General features: G+C 53.7%; 1 protein-coding gene across 1 annotated transcript; it reads left to right on the top strand.

Annotated features, from left to right (window-relative positions):
* Window positions 1-761: 761 nt before the first annotated feature.
* On the top strand, window positions 762-20,061 carry LOC119096482 (integrator complex subunit 6). The gene is made up of 15 exons (XM_037219398.1): window positions 762-1,354; window positions 6,341-6,418; window positions 10,201-10,330; window positions 11,501-11,613; window positions 11,881-12,064; window positions 12,920-13,054; window positions 13,509-13,729; window positions 14,067-14,219; window positions 14,615-14,842; window positions 15,334-15,574; window positions 16,075-16,268; window positions 16,719-16,856; window positions 17,210-17,398; window positions 17,989-18,292; window positions 19,465-20,061. The coding sequence occupies exons 1-15, from the start codon at window positions 1,238-1,240 to the stop codon at window positions 19,677-19,679; spliced, it is 2,640 nt and encodes an 879-aa protein (XP_037075293.1). The 5' UTR covers window positions 762-1,237; the 3' UTR covers window positions 19,680-20,061.

The raw sequence follows: 20,061 nt of genomic DNA, 5'->3' as shown, positions 1-20,061 counted from the left end.
CATAGTAGCACCAAAATTCCCTTTTAAATCTGCTCAGTTTACTCAGTCTTGTACGTAGTGTTATTGAAAAGCTCCTTTTACATTCCGGTGCGCCGCTGTCTGAGCTGCGGTTGTCCACCGTCTCCGACAGCGCCGATGACTTCATATCATTCTGCGGGAAAGAATGACGTCCATAGAAAGGCTAAAAACAGACCATGTCGCTAGTTTATATGACGCAAGAAAGCTCTCTAAAAAACCTGCTCGCTGTATCCATCCATCCGCAGTAAAACGATTTTTCAAAACGTCATGCCTTCCCAAATGAAGTTGCATGAAGCTTTTTGCCGCTCTTCTACGGCAAGTGAAGCTCCACTTTCAGAGCCAGCATTCTGTTTCCTAATGTATTCCCATTTATTATGATGTTTCGCGTAAATTTAGCTGTGTACAATGCGTCAAATAACAATGTTTTCAAAAATAATTCAAAGGTTCCCAAAAATGAGGCTGTCACTCGCCATCATTGGCAATCTCACTCTCAAAAGTGAGGGTGTCATGCCTGCTTTTTCGATCCCCCGTTCTTACGCTTATGTTTGTGGCCGTCTACCATTCGTTTCTGGCACCGAAATGAAACGCTTCATAAAACCTGAATGGCGTTTCCCATTTTGGTAACATCGTGTCTTCTGTTCGTCAAGTTCGGCAACAGCGCCGTTAATGTCGACAAGTCGTCGGGGCGGCACGGTGGACCTGTCCCGGAGATCGTCAATTTTCTGCCTGTAATAGGTCTCACAAACGTTCTAAATGTGTCTTATCCACTAGATTAGAACTTTTGACCACTATAGCAGTCCATCTGAGTGATCTATCTTTGCGGAGAGCACGGTTTTGTTGGTTACAATTCGACTTCGAATTGCCACTGGCGCTGCGGTTTTGCCGCAGTTCTGGCACAGTTTTCGTGGAGGTTTCCGTGGCCGGACTGGGACGAACTGTCGGCTGGGCTGCGGTTGGTTTGTGGGCCGGTGTGGAGGTTTGACAGTGCGACGCCCCGCCGGAATGTGGTGCCTGGATGTTCAGTTTTCTGTTGGTTGTTCTCTCACTAAAAGCCCTTGCCTTGTGTCATGCATAAGCTTACTAAGTACTTATTGATGTCAAAGTTTTAAGAGCATCATCCTAGGTATTGCTTGCACCACCGATTTTACCCACCCTACTTCAGTTTGAGCCTTCAACATATCAACATAATATGTAGCAAGAGTCATATAATTTCAAGACAATGACAATTATAGTTTTCCTCATTGATACATCTGCATCAATGAATCAGCAAGCCTTCTCTGGTGGTCACCCAACCCTGCTGGATGTAGCAAAGGGAGCTGTGGAGACCTTTGTCAAGGTAAGTTTTTCATTGAGGGCATCAGGTACCTGTCATTCCTGACAGCTACCCACTGGCAGGGTGCAAGCACAGCTGGTGGTCATTTGGGTGCAGACAACAGATGCTCCTTTTTATCACTGGTAGGCATCTGAATAAATGGGCCCAAGTGACAATTTTGGAGAAGTTTTGCTAGTGTCCATGCTCTCCTCTGTGTGTAGTAACAGGATGCATGGACACTGCATGAGGCCAATGTATGTACCAAATGCATATTTTATTTTTTCTTTAGGTTGTACTTGAAATCACAAAACTATTTGAAGCTGTGTGTTGTATAATAAATCATGAATTTGTTTGGATGATGTTAGAAAAAGATCCAGGGACAATTTGGCTGCAATTCAACATTTTTGTTTTGAGAATCATGTTATGCACAATAATTTTTGTTGGAAATCTTAGAAACCCTTTCACGTGGGCTTGCAGTCAAACCGAAACTCATTAGATATTTTTGCATACTCTTGTGTAATTTTTGGGACTGAGAATTGAAAATTGGGGATAGAACCATCAAATTAGCAATAATGATGCAAAAAGTGCTGAGAATTTCCCAGCTGTAAAATGCAACAAGCAAAGAATGCCAACAGTGTCAGCCTGTTTGTCACAATTTCCCAGTGGTCCAAACCTGTCATAAAATGTATGGGAGTGGAACTCATTGATGATATTATGTTACCTATACATTTTTGGTATTAATGACATGGCTGGCAATTTTTGAATTGTGTTGCATTTTTAAACTTGATTGATATTTTTTGTAGAGATTAACCACAGCCACCAGCCACAGTCCATCTCAGTCAAGAGCAAAAGCGAGAGTATGAAGCGACTGAAACCAATGCTACCACTGGTGGGTGGATTGGAGGATGGGTGGTCTGATGGCTAAGGTACTGGGATGGATGTATCAAAATAATTTATGTTGGACAATTTTCTCAAAATTGTTTAAACAAGAGTGACAGACTGCTTTCAGTTTTACAGGACAGGAACTCTACCACAAAATATAGTTTTCAGAGTAATGGACAGAAAGATTGGATATCATTTATCTGCTGAAACATATCATCTTTGTTACGTGCTTGATCTCAGTATGACAATATTGCTGCACAGTTTGAGTTTAACATGATCCATAAGGATTGCTTGTACACAGTTATGGTGTCAGCATTATTACAGTGCTGTGGGGCATAGAGTCCTGAACGTCTCATGAATGCAGGAATTGAATAAGTGGCAATCTCTGGGTTCTTAAGTAATAGGCAATAAAACCTCACACTTTTGTGAGCCAAACCTTGTTCTTGTCCTAAACCAATGAAGCTGGTCAACCTCCTTTGAAGGTCCCATTGATATGAGTGAGACCTCCAACACTTCATGAATGACCTGATTGTTATCAGGATAAGCATTTGTTTTGAGCTGCTATGGCCATCTGGAAGATCACTCAGTGCAATTCACAGCCCTCCCCTTTTTAAGACCAAAACTCCTGTTTTTACTACATGCCACAAATATGTTCAGAATGTTTTGGTGGGACCATTTTGGTCAATGTTGCCAAAGCATCCATGCCATTGTAATGCCATTCAAATCTTTTCATTTGATTAGCCATGTGGTGATCAAGGCCAATTGGTTATGACTGTAGAGTTGTTCATATCTGGTATTTATATGCATTATATCCAGATGTAATGGCTGTCAATAGGCTCTCAATAAATGTTTTGCAGGGTGCAATGATGTTATTAAAAACTGACAGTGAAGAGCATATATATAGAAAACATACAAACAGATGAATTGTGTTGTCTCAAGCAGTTTTTTCCACTTCAGTATACCCCAAATATATAGTGTCACATTGTAATATATCACAAATAGTTTTATCACAACTACTTATAAATCAATATCACAGGTACATATCAATGAGACTACTTCATCATGTCAGATGCTTGCTTCAACATCTTCAGTTTTGGAACATTCCTTTTAGCTGTCTAGAAAAGTGTCAAGATCATGCCACTGTGGCCCATGGCTCCTATTTCACTAAAGTCTTTCTTGCATATCACACTTCCATATCTTCTTAGAAAGTTCACTGTAATGCTAAATTATGCAGTCCACCTGATGTTCCTAAGGCTTCATTCGCTCTAGTAATTGATGGTCACACAGGGCCAATAATTTATATTCCCTGTGCATACTGTTAGGGGAAGGTGATGGTGTGCAAACTAGTAATATCATGGAGCTGTTACTAAACATAAGTATGACCATCTATCAGTAGGGACTAATGGAAACCAGTGCTTTCAGTGCAGGATGATGGCCATCTATTGTTTAAAAAATTAAGAGGTTAATGTATGCAGTGTTTTTTGTTTGTGTGTCTTTGTTGTTAGTTCAGAAGTCATATTTGTTCAAAATTGGGTTGCTGTTTAAGGTGACAAAATTGATCAATGTCAAGTAACTTGAACTTTCAGTGACAGTTATCAGAGCACTGATGCCCCTTCAAGTATTGCCTGTTTTGGTTGGTCATTGTTTGTAGTGAACTGGCTGCATACCAGTGGTTGTCACAGCCCAATCTCAGGCCTAGGTTGTATTTGTAAGCTGCATTTGAGACCAGCAATGACCCTCACTGGCCTCGTCATTATGGCCATCTTCCACATTTAAAACTTAAATGTTTGCCTTTCTGCTGTGTCCCTGATGTTTAACCTGCAAGGTTAGGTAAAATGAAGTCAAAGTATGTTTTTGCCGGATCTGCGAGGCTTGCACATGTTCAAAGAGGAAAGCTTACAAAACAAAGTGTTCCACCACTTGCTTCAAAGGGCTAATGTGAGGTCATATCAGTGTTGCCCATTGATTTCCTGTGGATCGACCTTGGGAGGCACGCACCTATCTGTATGGTCGTTACGTACGACGGAGACATTTATACGTCCTTCGTCTTTGGGAAGCCCTTCAGTTACGGTCGTTTTGTATAGCCACGATACCATGCGTCATGCTTTGTGGACTAACTTTTCTTCATGTGGTTTTGAAGACTTGGTCAGACATGACATTGGCCTTGACACGCGCTCGGGTGGGGGATCAAATTGACCCCCGAAGGTTTTTCGGAATGGTTTCCGAACGGCGCAGCGTAGCCGCACCAAATTCTGCATAGTTATAGACATTTGAGTCTCGGATCGTCTGGGATCGAAAATTCAGATGTACCTTGTAAGGTCGCTGACCTATGGCAGGTCAAATTGAGGCCACGGTTTCAGCGAAGGCAATTTCTAGGGAATCGTTAAATCTGATCAAAAACGGAGTGTTAGACGAAGCCATACAACTCTGAGTTACTGTCTAAGGCAATACAACGATTGAATGAACAAATTGCATTGACCTAGGGTCAGGTATAAAGGTCAGACCGAGGTCAAAACCAACCTGTCTTACTACTCTAGCGCCTGCTGTATGGGGTAGTTCTTGGTGCTCATTTCGAATTTTTTGAATCCTTATTAGCAGGAACCGCATAATACACCTTCTATAGACTTCTTATAGGTCAGAATAGATCACTGGCATAGAATGACCCAGACTAACATTTTGTTTTTAGGAACATACTGCCTAGCGTAATATTTTTTGCTTATTCAAATGCAAAACTTAAGCAGTCTTGTATGATTTTGGTCACCATGACCTTCAAAAGGTCAGAAAGGTCGCTGGCCTTAGATGAGCATCTGACCTTTTGCTTAGAACAGTTATCTAGGTTCTAAGGACCTTTTGGAGACCAACCTGGAATTTGACCTTTTTGACCTTACTTGACCCCAAGGTCATGACCAAGGAACCCCAAACCTTCCGAGCGAAGGGTATCCAACCGTCCACCCGGGCGCATGTTAACTTGCCCATGTATCAGAATTCACACACCTCAATCATTTGGGTTCGTGACGAGCCTTATTTGCGTACTTTGTTTTATATTTTTTAATGTCTACTGTTTTATTTCTTGAAATTCAGTGGAATGTTATGTATAATTTACTCTAGCAGCTAATCTGGGCACCGTTAGAGGCACGTCACTTGTCGTGCAATCCGCGGTCGTTGTAAGCATTAGCGACGGAAACTAGGTGCTTTTTCAATTTTTGTCGAAGATATCGAATGCCTACTTATTCAAGAGTAGAATGTTACACACGTGCCCACAAGTATAATAGCAAAGTACGGGCCGCCGGACTTCATAAATCGGAGGGCGAGTTGCGTATCCCACTTAGTCAACGTTGTAATGTTATAGCGGTATGTCGTATAAGTGTTGTGCAATTTGTTCCGAATGAATTCAACGATATTTGACCACCCTGTCTTTAGCGTCGTAATTGCGTGATTCCAGCTATGCTGGTACCATGTTGCAACAGCGTTTGGTTCCCCTTCAAGTACTTTCCAATATATATATATATATATATATATATATATATATATATATATATATATATATAGTTCTGTTTGGATTAGAGCAGTTTTGACCGATAGTGACCATTGCCGCGCTGTTGTGTTAAGAAAAATGAAGGGTGGTGGCGCCAGACTGTATGCACGCGGGAGTCGTCCGCTATTAGGACTTATTGAGCACATCAACTGCAGCATATTGCTCCGCGTAAACGGTGCTAGTGGTGTTTGATTTTGTGTGTCTCGTACTGCCACACTACAATGCCGAGACTGTATTCTGGACGTAGGAATTGGTACTGCAGGACTGATTCGTCAACACTGTCGAACAAACTCTGCGCTGCTGTGCATGACGCCGGCGGTCACCGCTTGCGTCATTATACCCCTTGCCGCCGTCGTATAAGCTGCTACAATTGGCTTTTTCATGGCTGTTCCTGTTACAACCGCTGTGCATGTTACAGTGTAATACCAGATGTGCTCAATAGATGGAGCTCAGTGCGAGCGTGGGGCGCCGAGGTCTTTTGCTGTTTTTACGTTCTTTTGGATTTTTATGTCCATGCGTCTTCTCATCTGTAATTGCGTTTCCATCGACACAGTCTAATTTGTGTCTAACACGGTGATGCGTTTCGATTCCAGATCAGACAGAGATCACCAGAAAGCAAGGGTGACAGGTACATGCTGCTGACCTTCGAAGACCACCCATATCATATAAAGGTACGAACGAGCGACAGGCGAGCGGGCTGCCTGAGCTTACCACCCATATCATATAAAGGTACGAACGGGCGACAGGCGAGCGGGCTGCCTGAGCTTACCACCCATATCATATAACGGTACGAACGGGTGACAGGCGAGCGGGCTGCCTGAGCTTACCACCCATATCATATAAAGGTACGAACGGGCGACAGGCGAGCGGGCTGCCTGAGCTTACCACCCATATCATATAAAGGTACGAGCGGGCGACAGGCGAGCGGGCTTCCTGAGCCTACCACCCATATCATATAAAGGTACGAACGGACGACAGGCGAGCGGGTTGCCTGAGCTTGCATCCCGCCAACTGGAGGAGTCACGCCACATTTGCCAGCCTCTAGGTAGTGGCCGAGGTGACACTGCACTCCGCTGCTTATGGTCTGTTCACACAGGCGTTTTTTTTTAGCGCGCTGGTCACGCGTGCATAGCCGCAGGCTATAATCTGCGAATTCGTCTTCTCCATACTTTCGCGGATTACTTCATATTTTTCGGCAACTGCCGCGCACAGGGTACGCGCTCTTCTCCCACCTTTGGCCATCCCATGTTTTTCGTGTGTTTCATCTATTGTCAGATCAGACGCGTGCCATTTGATCAGTACGACCTGATGTCGGAATCCTTTTGAATGGTCTAGAAGTTCGATTTAAGTTATCAATTATTGTTGCCGTTGATACGTGCCAGTCCATTTAGCTCATGAACGTTACCATTGAGACATGCCAGTCAGTCGGTTCATGAACTTCACCGCTGGTGCATGTCTGTGAGTTTGGCTCACGTGATTATCTGGTAACCAACTCGAAGTAACTCAGTTAACTTGTGAATGCCTTACGAGCATGATTTGATACGCTGACCTTGTTTGACCTTTTCAAACGTCAAGGCCATACTAATGTATACACATTTTGCACATCCAGACCAGCTACACACAAGAATCTGCGCGTGTACCCGGGTGCGGGAATTAGACCGACATCCAACCTCTGATAGCAGATAACAGTGCAAATTTGGAGGGCATGGTATGCCAAGTCGTTGGAGAGCGGACTCCAACATAGGAACAGGTTAACATTGGGTGTATGGCATGAATGGAAAGAATTGAGTGCGTATCCCCGACGCGGATGGTGAGGCCGCAGCTACAGCGAATGCCACTCGAGGTTCGAGTTGGACTCACCAATTGTTGTCACCTTGAGCGACATGACTCGACCCGGACCGGGCACGTCGCCCTCCATAAACTTTATTGCAGCGATCAGCTATATTTGTTATACAGCTTTCACAAGCAAGAAGTGACACCTTTTAACTCGCGCCGGGGTGATCGGTTAAATACGATGCGCTGGGGTGGGAATGGGGGTCAGTTTAATCCACGTGAGATAACACAATTTAAAGAGGCTCGATGCACCCAAGTCCCTGGGTAAATATGACATTAACAAGGTCAAAATGACTCATCGAGATCTGAGAAATAATATGATCGCGAGAGAAACTCATCGAGATCATTTTATAGTTGACCTTGAACCCATTTGTAGCGAATTCTGGGTATCGAGGTCATGATTTCATGGTTGAATTAGGTCAAACAAGTATAAATTAGCGATCGGTGTTCTTTGGCTTCACGCAACTGGCTGTTGTTTAGATGATTTGTGTGTGCAAAACGTCACTCGGGGTCACATCAGGTCATTGATTTTGTGGCCTTTGGAAGATTTGATTTTACGTGATTTTTGGAAGATGAAAACGCCTAAAGCTTCTCGATATCATATGGAAAAGTGAATTCGAAATCAGCGTTCAGTTCTACCGTAGGAGGCATGCTCCTCAGAGGAAAAGGTTTGTGGGTAGCCAAGGTCGGTAACCGCACCCTATCCGCATGAAGTAAAAATAAGAAACCTGTGATGGCTTTGTAGCGAAGGGTTTTGAAATCAACGTAAAAAGCTACCTCATTCAGCAGTTTTCCAGTAAACAGTTGTGTTGGCCTAGATCTGACCATATCTCTCCTTTACTTTACATCTAATACAAAGTTAATGGAATGCGTTGTAATTATACATAATTTTGTTCAACTGTCTAAAATCGCCCCAAAGTTGTACATAGGACGTATTATAAAACTCCGTCGTCGCATCAGCGTGCAGGATTCCATAATAATTGCTTTCGCTGGCAACCGTGGTCCGATTTTGACCCACAGATGATAAACCTTGAGGTGTATTTATTTTGTACACCAAAAGATCGGCTATGCTTTCAGTTGTATCAAGTTTGGCAGTGCTACGCCTTTCCGTTGAGAAGGCGCTTTGGAAAAAAAAAACTGTTTGAGTGTCCACATCCGAGCGCTTTTGGGGGTTATGCATAACCTTGACATGCCCTTGCCAGTTGTGGTTTTTCTACTCCGTAACAGTCCGTGCGAAAGATTGTTTACACATTTGCTCAACATGGAAAGTGTCAAATTTTGAACGCAGAAAAGGCTGGAAGTTTGTTTTGGGTCCAGGCCCAGATTTCGCTGACCCACTGCAGCTTCGGTATGGAGACATCCCAGCGGGGAAGAGAGCGGGCGGCTGTATTGGCGAAAGTATTGAGTAATACGTGCATCTCACTGCACGCTCTCGTGCGAAAACCTTCGATTTCCCCGTGTGTGTGCGTGTTTTTTTTTGGGGGGGAGACAAATATGTGTACTATATTTCGGCGACCACAGCAGATAAGCTTCGGCCCCCATACAGGGGTCGGGTTCGGATCCCAGTTACGGTATGGGCCCCGAGCTCCAATATGACCGCTCTAGTCGCTGGTATTCCATACAAGAGTGGCACGACGACGTGCGTCGCGTAGTCTGCTGGCAGAAGAAAGAAAAATGTATACAAGATAAGACAGTAGTATTAGCCTTTTTCTTCGGGGGAAGAACCAGGAGAATGGAGACGTAGTTGGGTTGATATTTCGGTAACATGCCCTGAGATGTTGTCAAGTTTATAATGTTTTCTTTAATTAACCGCGCAGCCCGCAACTGGCTGGGTGGCCTAAAGTACTTTTGACAGTTCGTCGAGGCCGCCAGTTCATGTGAAAGTGTTCGTGATGAGCTCGAGATTTGATACCAACGTTACCTTTCCTTTACAAGCCACATGTCTTCCGAATTGTTGCCATGAAGGATCTATCCATAATTGCAAAACATTTCCCTTTAAAACCTGTGTTTTGCCTGTGTTATGCAAGCCAGTGCACGTGATGCTTTGCTTTGAACCGCTTCCTGTACGGACTTCCTGTTTGTGAATCTAGTTCCCAGAAACCTGCTCTGAATCATGTACGCATTAACTTGTGTTGGCTCTGCATCGTCTCAGGCACCATGTTTGTCTCGGCTGTGACACATGGCACCGGAGCGAACTAATTGTAAAATACACGAAGCCCACAATATTGATTTAATACCCTGATGTCCATCATTGTCGTGGCATAGACCACGACGCACTAAAATTTTCGCTACCGCCTTATGGGAGAACCACGATGGTAAAATAATACGTGGGCCATAACATCGCATTGCTGTGCTGATATGGCCAGTACAACTGGCCGTATTATAGTCCCTACTTACTATGACCCAGACGTTTTGGCCAGCCCTATATAGAGCCATACCAGTACTCCTCGTGCCATGAATACAGCGATGACCATACCGAGTTGACAGGTCTCTTTTATAGTGTGCGCCGTATTGCGGTTATATCGTGCATTTGTGTCGAATAACTGCTTGTTCTTTCGTTGACACTGGAGCGCCAACTTTCGCCATCTTACGCCCATAACCCCGCTCTTCCGCTCCGCAGGCCGGCTGGAAGGAGAATCTGCAAACATTCACCCAGGAGCTCAAGAACTTGCAGGCTTTCGGCATGACTCACATGGGCATGGCCATCAAGAATACGTTCGACGTTCTGAACCTGAACCGGATGCAGTCCGGTACGTCGGGGTGGGGAAGGGGCGGTGATAACGTGCACCTCCGGCAGCCATCCACGCCGTTCGGCCGTGCGCACGGACACGATGGTGGCCACTCTGGAGATAAGGCCAAACCCCATGCCAAAGACTCATCAAATTACATGCATCTCTGCTTCCTTTGTAAGGCGCTGCCGGCCAATTCCCAAGACAACACTGATTCGCTGGCGCAAAGCGATAGGAACACGTAAATAGTAGAAGCTTGTCAATGCAAATGATAACCACCGTGGATTGCCAAAGCCGGCTAGCTAGCGGGATCTGTGGCAGCCAGCGCGCCCGTAGTCTGCCGACCCAGAGGCGCTGCGCCGCGGAGACGCGTGGTCTGCCGACCCAGAGGGAGACGCGTGATCTGCCGACCCAGGGGCGCTGCGCCGCGGAGACGCACGATCCGCCGACCCAGATGGAGACGCGTGATCTGCCGACCCAGGGGCGCTGCGCCGCGGAGACGCATGATCTGCCGACCCAGAGGGAGACGCGTGATCTGCCGACCCAGGGGCGCTGCGCCGCGGAGACGCACGATCCGCCGACCCAGAGGGAGACGCGTGATCTGCCGACCCAGAGAGGAGACGCGTGATCTGCCGACCCAGGGGCGCTGCGCCGCGGAGACGCACGATCTGCCGACCCAGAGAGGAGACGCGTGATCTGCCGACCCAGGGGCGCTGCGCCGCGGAGACGCACGATCCGCCGACCCAGAGGGAGACGCGTGATCTGCCGACCCAGAGGGAGATGCATGGTCTGCCGACCTAGAGAGGAGACGCGTGATCTGCCGACTCAGAGGCGCTGCGCCGCGGAGACGCACGATCTGCCGACCCAGAGAGAGACGCGTGGTCTGCCGACTCGGAGGGAGACGCGTGATCTGCCGACCCAGAGAGAGACGCATGGTCTGCCGACCCAGAGGGAGACACATGGCCCGCTCACCCAGAGGCGCTGCGCTGCGGGAACGCACGATCCGCCGACCTAGAGAGGAGACGCGTGATCTGCCGACCCAGGGGCGCTGCGCCGCGGAGACGCACGATCCGCCGACCCAGAGAGGAGACGCGTGATCTGCCGACCCAGAGGGAGACGCATGGTCTGCCGACCCAGAGGGAGACGCGTGGTCTGCCGACCCAGAGACGAGCTTCCGTGTTCTGCTGCCAGGGATCGACATGTACGGCCAGGGGCGCTGTCCGTTCTTCCTGGAGCCGTCCATCATCGTGTGCATCACGGACGGCGGACGGCTCACCGGACAGAACGTGTCCATCATGGACGAGGTGAGCTCACTGGCACGGCCAAAACAAGCCGGTCCGTGAGTTAGTTTTGGCGTGGAATAACCTCCATGCAGCATGTTCCGATTAATCAAGCTGTTTCACACGTGCACGCCAGTCGATAAGGCGCCCATTGTGCGCAATACCGGGTTCATGTTTGCCGCATCATCTTGTCGCCGTAGTCCGGTGTCTGGGCGTTGATCGCCGGATGCACGGACGCCTGAGCATGGCAGGGGTGTCCGTGCGGCGCTGACCGGCGGGCCGCGCCGACAGCTCAAGATCCCGCGTGACGCGCGCATCCCGGGTACGGAGCTGACCAAGGACGTGTACCGCTGGGACCAGCGGCTGTTCAGTCTGGTGCTGCGCCTGAGCGGCACGCCGCCGCACGAGCGCGACGGCACCGGCCTGGTGGACAGCGACACCAGCGGCATCGGCAAGCTGTGCGACGCTACCGGAGGTGCGACCCGACCCTGAATGTGACCTGACCATACCCGACCCCGACCCCGACCCCGATCCCGATCCTGATCCCGATCACGATCCCGATCCCGACCCCGATTCCCGATCCCGACCCCGACCCGACCCGATCCCGATCCCGACCCCGACTCCGATCCCGACCCCGACCCCGACCCCGACCCCGACCCCGACCCCGACCCCGACCCCGACCCCGACCCCGACCCCGACCCCGACCCCGACCCCGACCCCGACCCCGACTCCGACCCCGACCCCGACTCCGACCCCGACCCCGACTCCGACCCCGACCCCGACTCCGACCCCGACCCCGACTCCGACCCCGACCCCGACCCTGACCCCGACCCCGACTCCGACTCCGACCCCGACTCCGACCCCGACCCCGCCGACCCCGACCCCGACCCCGCCGACCCCGACCCCGACCCCGACCCCTACCCCTACCCCTACCCCTACCCCGACTCCGACCCCGACCCTGACCCTGACCCCGACCCCGACCCCAACCCCGACCCTGACCTCGACCCTGACTCTGACGCCGACCCCAACCGCAACGCCGGCCACGACCCCGACCCACCAGTGACGCTCGCTGAGCCGCGCAGGCCGATGTCGGCGGCCGCGCAGGCTCCCTGTGCTCCCTTCATGTGGTGGGGCTCGGGTATGTCATGACTGTCAGCAAGTTCACGTTTAGAGATGCTCTGCTGCAGGCGTTTATGTGTCGCACACCTGTTGTGTTCTTCACCTCGTTGCGTGTTAAGTCAAACTTCCTCGGATGGTCGAGAAGCCGCTGTCTGTCTGAGGTGTGGTCTGCGGTTTGTCCGCGGTCTGAGGGCGCTGCTCCCGTCGCCAGGCCGGTCGTACGCCATCACCTCGCACCGGATGCTGATGCAGTGTGTGGAGTCGCTGGTGCAAAAGATCCAGAGCGGGGTGGTGATCAACTTCGAGAAGATGGGACCGGACCCGCCGCCGGTGGCCGCCGATCCCGGTACGGACGCCGCGGGCGGAGACCGGCCGGGGGGAGGCGGCGGTGGGGAGAGGGCACTGGGCCGTCACGAAGGGCTTCGGCCGGGGCGAGGCAGCGGCGGGGAGAGGACACTGGGCCGTCACACAGGGCACCGGCCGGGGCGAGGCGGCGGCGGGAGGCGGACACTGGACCGCCACACAGGGCACCGGCTCACGCTCGGAACGAAACATAAAGTACTTTGGGATGTGTGATTCATAGACTTAATGGCAAAGATGTCTTGCAAGCTGGATGTTGTCGAGAGCCTGGTTGCCTCCTCACCCCACCTTTCGTGGATGATAGCCAGTAGGTGATTGCCAGAGTAGACATGCAGCGGCTGTAGAGAGCTGGCTGCCATAACGGCGAGCCGTCACGGCCCGATCGCTCCACGCCACGCCGCGTCGCTGCGGAATTACGATACAGCCGTGTCTCCTGCCAGGAGGCGCCGACACGGACAGCGAGGGCGGCAAGGAGAACGTCATCAACTTCAGCAACGACCAGGCGTCGTCGCGGCCGGCCTCGCCGCTGCCGCTCTCCAGCCAGTCGTGGCACAGCTGCCGCAAGCTCATCTACGTGCCGCGCTCGGCGCAGAAGGGCTTCCCACTGGGCCACTGGCCCATCCCCGAGGCGTTCTGGCCCGAAGTCAGCTCGCCCACACTGGTGAGAGGCGCCCGGCTGCCGCCGGGGCCGGCGCTGGGAAGCTGGTCCCCGTCGCGTATCCGTGGCCGAGGTCGGCCTGGTGGCTCGCTGTTGCCGGAGAGCTGAGTCGTAGGCTGCGGACGTTAGATAGGTGTCGACGCAGTCACGGCGGCGCGGCTCGCTCACATTGTTTGTGTGTAAACGATTGTGGTGAAAACCGCCTATGTAACTGGACCAACGCGGCCTGTGGCGCCACTGCCGTGACCTCACCGTGCTGTACATGACGTTGCTCTCGTGGCGACTGTGCGGCGCCTGGCGCGGCGCCGGCTGACGGTGGACCTGTCTGTGCGTGCGGCAGCCGTCCCGCTCGGCCCACCCGGTCGTCAAGTTCACCTGCACCAGCCGCGAGCCCATGGTCATCGAGAACCTGCCGTTCGACAAGTACGAGCTGGAGCCGAGCCCGCTGACGCAGTTCATCCTGTCGCGGAAGCAGCCAGCCACCTGCTGGCAGGTCAGCACGCCGCCGCCGCCGCCGCCGCCGCCGCCGCCGGTCGGCATGGACACTTGTGACAGCAGCCTCGTGGTTCAATTGTGCTGATGGCTAGTTGCTGCGCTGCAGACATGTTGTTATCGCTAAAACACTGGATTGCATGTGATTATATATATATATATATATATATATATATATATATATATATATATATATATATGTACTTACCTCTATATATAGCAGTTGTACAAAATACAATAAATATTATATAACAATGTAACGAAACTGGAATAAATATGAATGCGTCAGTTTGTGAGGAGGAGCGAGCGGGTGAGTGGTGTTTTATACCCCAGTCCGTCATGCGGCGCACGTGGCGCCGCTGTGCGTCAGCTGACCGTCGTCGCTCGCGCCGCCAGGTGTACATCGCCAACAGCTCCAAGAACGGCGACTCGGGCCTGCCGTTTGGTTACCTGAAGGCGAGTACCACACTGACTTGTGTGAACCTGTTCGTCATGCCGTACAACTACCCGGTGCTGCTGCCGCTGCTGGACGAGCTGTTCAAGGTGCACCGGCTGAAGCCCACCAAGGAGTGGAAGGCCCGCTTCGACAACTACCTGCGCACCATGCCGGCCTACTATGCTCAGGTAATTGGTCCGTCGGGATGTGCCGTCTGCTAGGTCCGTCTTCGCCGCTCGGCGTGACTTAGCTTCTTTTTATCCTTGAGGCGAGTCAAACAGCGTTATGTTTGGACGTAGTTCAGATTCCTGCAAAATAATTGGGTCGCGGGTGTGTGCAGGTCATGACATCAGGATGGCATTGACGGCAGATGATTTTCTCGTTTCACATGGTCGGTGGGGGCGGGAAATCAGTGCGCTTTCGTGCCAGTCCCATTTTGCCGGGGGGAGCGGAACTCAACTGCGTGGCGTCCGTTCAATATCTGAGGGTGATTCTTTCAGCCCATGCGGTCACACAGCGCTTGGGAACGATGCCGCTGTGTTGATATGACGAGCGGTACGAGCGGAGTGGGATGGGCCCGACAAGCTCCGTGTCGTCACCTGGCCGAGCCCCCTCCCCGGCCGAGCCCCCGCCCCGGCATCCGCCCTTCAGCGACACGTCCACGTGGTGCCGTTTCCAGCCGCTGCGGCAGGCGCTGAAGCGCATGGGCGCGCCCAACCTGGTACCCGACAACCTGGACAACGGCCTCTCCGTCAACGTCATCAACCACCTGAAGCGGCTCAAGAACCAGGCCAAGATGGAGTACGACCGGCTGTGCAGCGAGGTGTCGGCGCGTCTGCCGGGCTCCGACCAGGTCGGCATCAAGGTCACCAGCCGCAAGTCCACCCGACGAGAAGCCACCAGCAACCCGGCGCTCAGCGGTGCGTGGACCGGGCGGCGGCCGGCGCCGCGGCCAGCGCTGCCGTCGGCACTGGTGCCACGCAGCAGGAACGCTTTGGCACCAGTGCCACGGCGTTCCTGCTGCGCACGGAAACGTTTTTCATGCCGAGTGGAAAAAAGTGTGGGCGCTTGTGCTTTGCGCGTTCGTTGGATCGTAAGGGTGTTGAAACTCGTGCGGTCGTGACATTTCCTGTCTGTCGAAAATAGTTGATTCCGTATAAAAGCTTGGGAGCGGGGAGGTCAGGGTTCGTCGTCTGAGCATAGACCATGGCTGGTTATGATGGTTTATTTTCTCATCAGCGTATGTTTCTTAATGCCGATGTGCTGCTGTATTGTACATGCACCCTTCTTATACCCCTGGTGCCGACACGTTCCTCAGTCTACATTTCGAATGACTTGTAAGACCGAGATCGGCTGGTATGACGTGGCTGCACGTGATGTGGGATGGTCGCCGTCACGTCCGATCCGTGCTGGCCGGCAGACAAGTTCGCGAGCCTGCTGGAGCCGATGCAGTACATGGCCGGCCTGACGCTGGCCGTACGGGACGGCGAGCTCGCCACGCAGAGCTACCGCAACCCGTTCGACATCAGCCGGCGCCATCTGCTCGACCAGCTGGTGCGCATGCGCGCCAACTTCATGCAGACCAGCGTGGGCCTCGTGCGCATGCAGGACCAGGTACGATAGCGGGCCGGCCGGCCGGGCCGCGCCGCACTCTCTTCAGGATTCGTGGACGCGGGAACTCCGAACGGCGTCGGTATTGTGGCCGGTGGTGTTGAAATCGACGGTCCAACCCGTCCGATCTTCCTGTTGTTAACTGGCAGCGGCGTGTGATGCTCATCCACCTGTGTGGTGTTGAGTGGGCGGGTTTTGGGGCTGGCATGAGGCAGCCGAGTTGCACCCTTCCCTCCATACCGTTCACTTGTTGCGCTTGGCACTGCTCCGTTTTCAAAGCTGTGCAGTGTCCGGTGCCTGGCCGCGAAGGCACTGAGGGCCGCTCGCTGTTGTGAGACCGCCGCTCTGCGACGGCCGCCAGCGAGCGCCACCGCCGGCGGCCGATCGCCCCGCCCGGCCCGGCCCCGCCTCACCGCCGACCCCGACCCCGACCCCGACCCCGCCTCTCCGCAGGACCAGGTGCACAACATGGCCGTCAGTCAGATGGGCAACTACCAGGACTACCTGAAGCGGCTGCCGGCGCCGCTGCGCGAGATCGAGACGGTGCCGGTGCGCCAGCACATGTTCGGAAATCCCTTCAAAATCGACAAGGTGACTGGGCGGGGACGTGAGCCCACTGGGTGGCGTGTTGTTCGAATGCCACTCACGTACGTGCTTATGGGCCATTTTCTGCAACAAGTGGACCGATTTGTGCGATGAATTGGTTGCGATGCGTTAGTCTATCGATATGCGGTGTGTTACTCCATCCAGTCTTGGTGGAACGCGTATGGAGATAGTTGAATAGTCCACGAGGTCTGTGACTGCTACCCTCATTGAACACGTCACCCTGTGTCTGCATTTCTTAGCGGGCAGGCGGTTTGTGCGCGCCGCGGACAAGGCAGATATCTCGCGATATCCCAACAGGCCTGCCACGGCTGGTCGGCTGACGGGTGTCTGGTCCGCAGCGTATGATGGTGGACGAGGCCGACATCGACCTGCTGGACAAGTCTGGCGGCGTGCGACCGGGCAAGCGGCCGGGCGAGCCGTCCGGACCGGGGCGTGGCAAGCAGCGGCGGCTGGGCCCGCCGGGCCGGGACCCGGCCGGCCTGGCGCGCCGGCCCGCCTCGCCGGCGCCCGTCATCCCGGACAAGCCGGCGCCGGCGTCGCCACCCATCACCGTGACGCCGCCGGTGGGCGAGCCGGCCGCCGCGCCGGCGCCGCTGCCGACGCCGGTGGCGCCGCTGCCGGTGCCGGCGGCGCCGCTCCCGACGCCGGTGGCGCCGCCCCCGCCGCCGCCCGTCTCGCCGCCGCCGCCTGCCCAGCCGGCAGTGTCGGCCCCGCCGCTGCCGCCCGCGCCGCCGCCGCCATCGACGGCGATGCCGGCGGCGCCGACCCCACCGGCGCCGCCGGCACCGGTGGTGGTGCTGCCGCCGACGCCGCCGCCGCCGACACAGCCCACCGTGGTCACCATAGAGGAGCTGGAGGACGGTAGGGGCAGTGACGGTGACGGTGACGCGATCCACGGGTCTGATGATCCTGTCACGCACGGAGCTGTAGCCAGGTCGGACCTGCGCTGTCGCTCGCTGTGCCCGAACGCGGAGCCGAGATGTGTCTGCCTGACGAGCTGTCGCCGCCGTCCCCAGACACGGAGCTGTAGCCAGTCTGGACCTGCACTGTGGCTCGCTGTGCCCGAGCGCGGAGCCGGGACGTGTCTCTCTGGCGCGCTGTCGTCGCCGTCCCCTAGACACCGAGCTGTAGCCAGACCGGACCTGCACTGTGGCTCGCTGTGCCCGGGCGCGGCGCTGGGATGTGCCCCCCTGACGCGCTGTCGTTGCCGTCCCCAGACACGGAGCTGTCGGAGATTCGGACCCAGCCGGAGCCGTCGTCGGAGTCGGCGCCGGTCAGCCTGTCGCCGCCGCCGTCGCCGCGCACGGCCGGCGTCTCGCCGCCGACCGTCAACGGCGGTCTGCAGGCTAGCCAGCCTGACCGCCGCTTGAACCGGCAGCTGCGGCTGGCGCTCTACAAGGAGATCCGCCGGCCCGGCAGGAGTGAGTGTCCCGTCGCGTCGGCCCTCCGCCGACCGGAGCCGAGCTGGCCGGCCGGGCAGGCGAGCACAGACACGCTGGTAGGCTCTTTCCACGGGCGTACCCGCGGGCTGCTCAGTGATACGGTCTCCTTCGTGAAAGTTTTTTTCTGGCGCATGTCCGGTTGGACTAAATGTACCGTCAGTTTTCTTAAAAAAGTGACGGATTTACCTTGAGATGTGCGTAATGAGGATGTCCTCGGTGCAGAGACGAATTCAAGAAACTAGTTAAAAGACCCTCGACAACGTATTTCAATGCTGATCGACCGTTCCCTTCGTTGTGCGTGTTGCAGCTGACTTTTGTTCATTTTGACGTCGACCAGCTCCAATCTAAAGATCAAGCGTATGTTCACAAGGCCCACGCGCAGCGTTATATTGCCAGACGTTTGGTGCGTTGGCGATATCGCTTCGCGACGCTCGCGACTGTCGCCTTTGTAGTGGTAAACGTTGGTGGGAGCAACGTGATGGCAACGCAACGTGCGCCCCGTGGGTAGAAGATGTTATATGCATTACTGGCTCACTAAACAGTTCTATTGATTAACGTCTGTGTGAACCAGGCGCCTGTTTTTGTATCATGTTTCACCACTACCTGATCAGCAGTCACGGGTCGTTCGTCATGCCTTTGTATTCCAGGCTTTCCTCTCGTGCGTCCTGTCTCATAAATATTCTGATTAGAACCATGTAACGACGCCAAATTACAGTGGCGCACGCGTTTGTTGGTTGGTTGGGTGCAGCCGGCAGCGTTTCGAGCCTGGCCGGTTATCGTGACGGTCGGGGGTATCCTGGACCCCGTCAGTAACAGTCAGCTGCGGTCGTCGCTCGCGAGCGGCCGGTCCGTGGCGGCAGGTGATCAGTCGCCGGCCCGCTCGCAGATCTGTCGTGACAGGGCAACGGTGGCGAGGCGCGCCAGTTTTACCTCATGCTTTGTTGATACTTTGCAATGCTGATTTCGGCTTGCGAGCCGGCTCATCGGAGTCACGCCACGTGCATTGTATTTGCGAGAAACCCTGTCTGCTCTGCTGATCTGTCGTTCTTGGTACCGCTTCTGACGTAACTGCGCAGCTCATCTTACGGCACTGATCTGCCGCCGCTGCCTTCGCCGTGACCTGAGCCTAACCGGAGACCGCCCGCTTCCAGACTACGACACGCTCTTCAGCCGGCTGGCGACGGCACAGGGCGACAGTGAGACGCGCGCCGACTTCGTGCGCGAGATTATCGCAGAGTCGCGGCGGCTCAAGCGGAAACACTTGGCGCAGGTGCTGGAGGGCTTCCTCGCGAGTGTGGTGAACGGCGAGAACGGTCGTGGCTGGCCGCACCGCAACGGGCAGCTGCGCGTCAACGGGCCGCGGTGAGCGGCGCGCGCGCCGCCCCCACCCCCTCTGTGATACGGGTGCCAGCCGAAGGACCGGGTCGCGCCCCACGTACAAACGGACGGCGCGGCGCCGGCCGGCGGCCGCGCGCGCACCTCCCGCACGCGCGCCTCATCCCATCCTTGCCACCAGGCTGGCATTTTACGCCGCCCCACATTTGTACAATAACTGGACTATTTTCATAGCCGTTTTGTTGTATTTCTAGTGTTCTGTTCCTTTGCCCTCCCCCAGCCCCACCACAGGTCCATAGCGCGAGTGATCACAAGTAGTGTATTGTGAAGTGCGGCGATTTAACGATTGCGACGCCACGTTGGCAAACATTGTTGACACAGTGTTTTTATTAAATAAAGTTATGGATGCCAAA

Source organism: Pollicipes pollicipes, unplaced genomic scaffold (genome assembly GCF_011947565.3).
Source record: "Pollicipes pollicipes isolate AB1234 unplaced genomic scaffold, Ppol_2.1 Scaffold_4295;HRSCAF=5057_pilon_pilon_pilon, whole genome shotgun sequence".
NCBI lineage: Eukaryota > Metazoa > Arthropoda > Thecostraca > Pollicipedomorpha > Pollicipedidae > Pollicipes > Pollicipes pollicipes.
The sequence above is the reverse complement of the archived record's forward strand: the minus strand, read 5'-3'. Positions and strand labels throughout refer to the sequence as shown.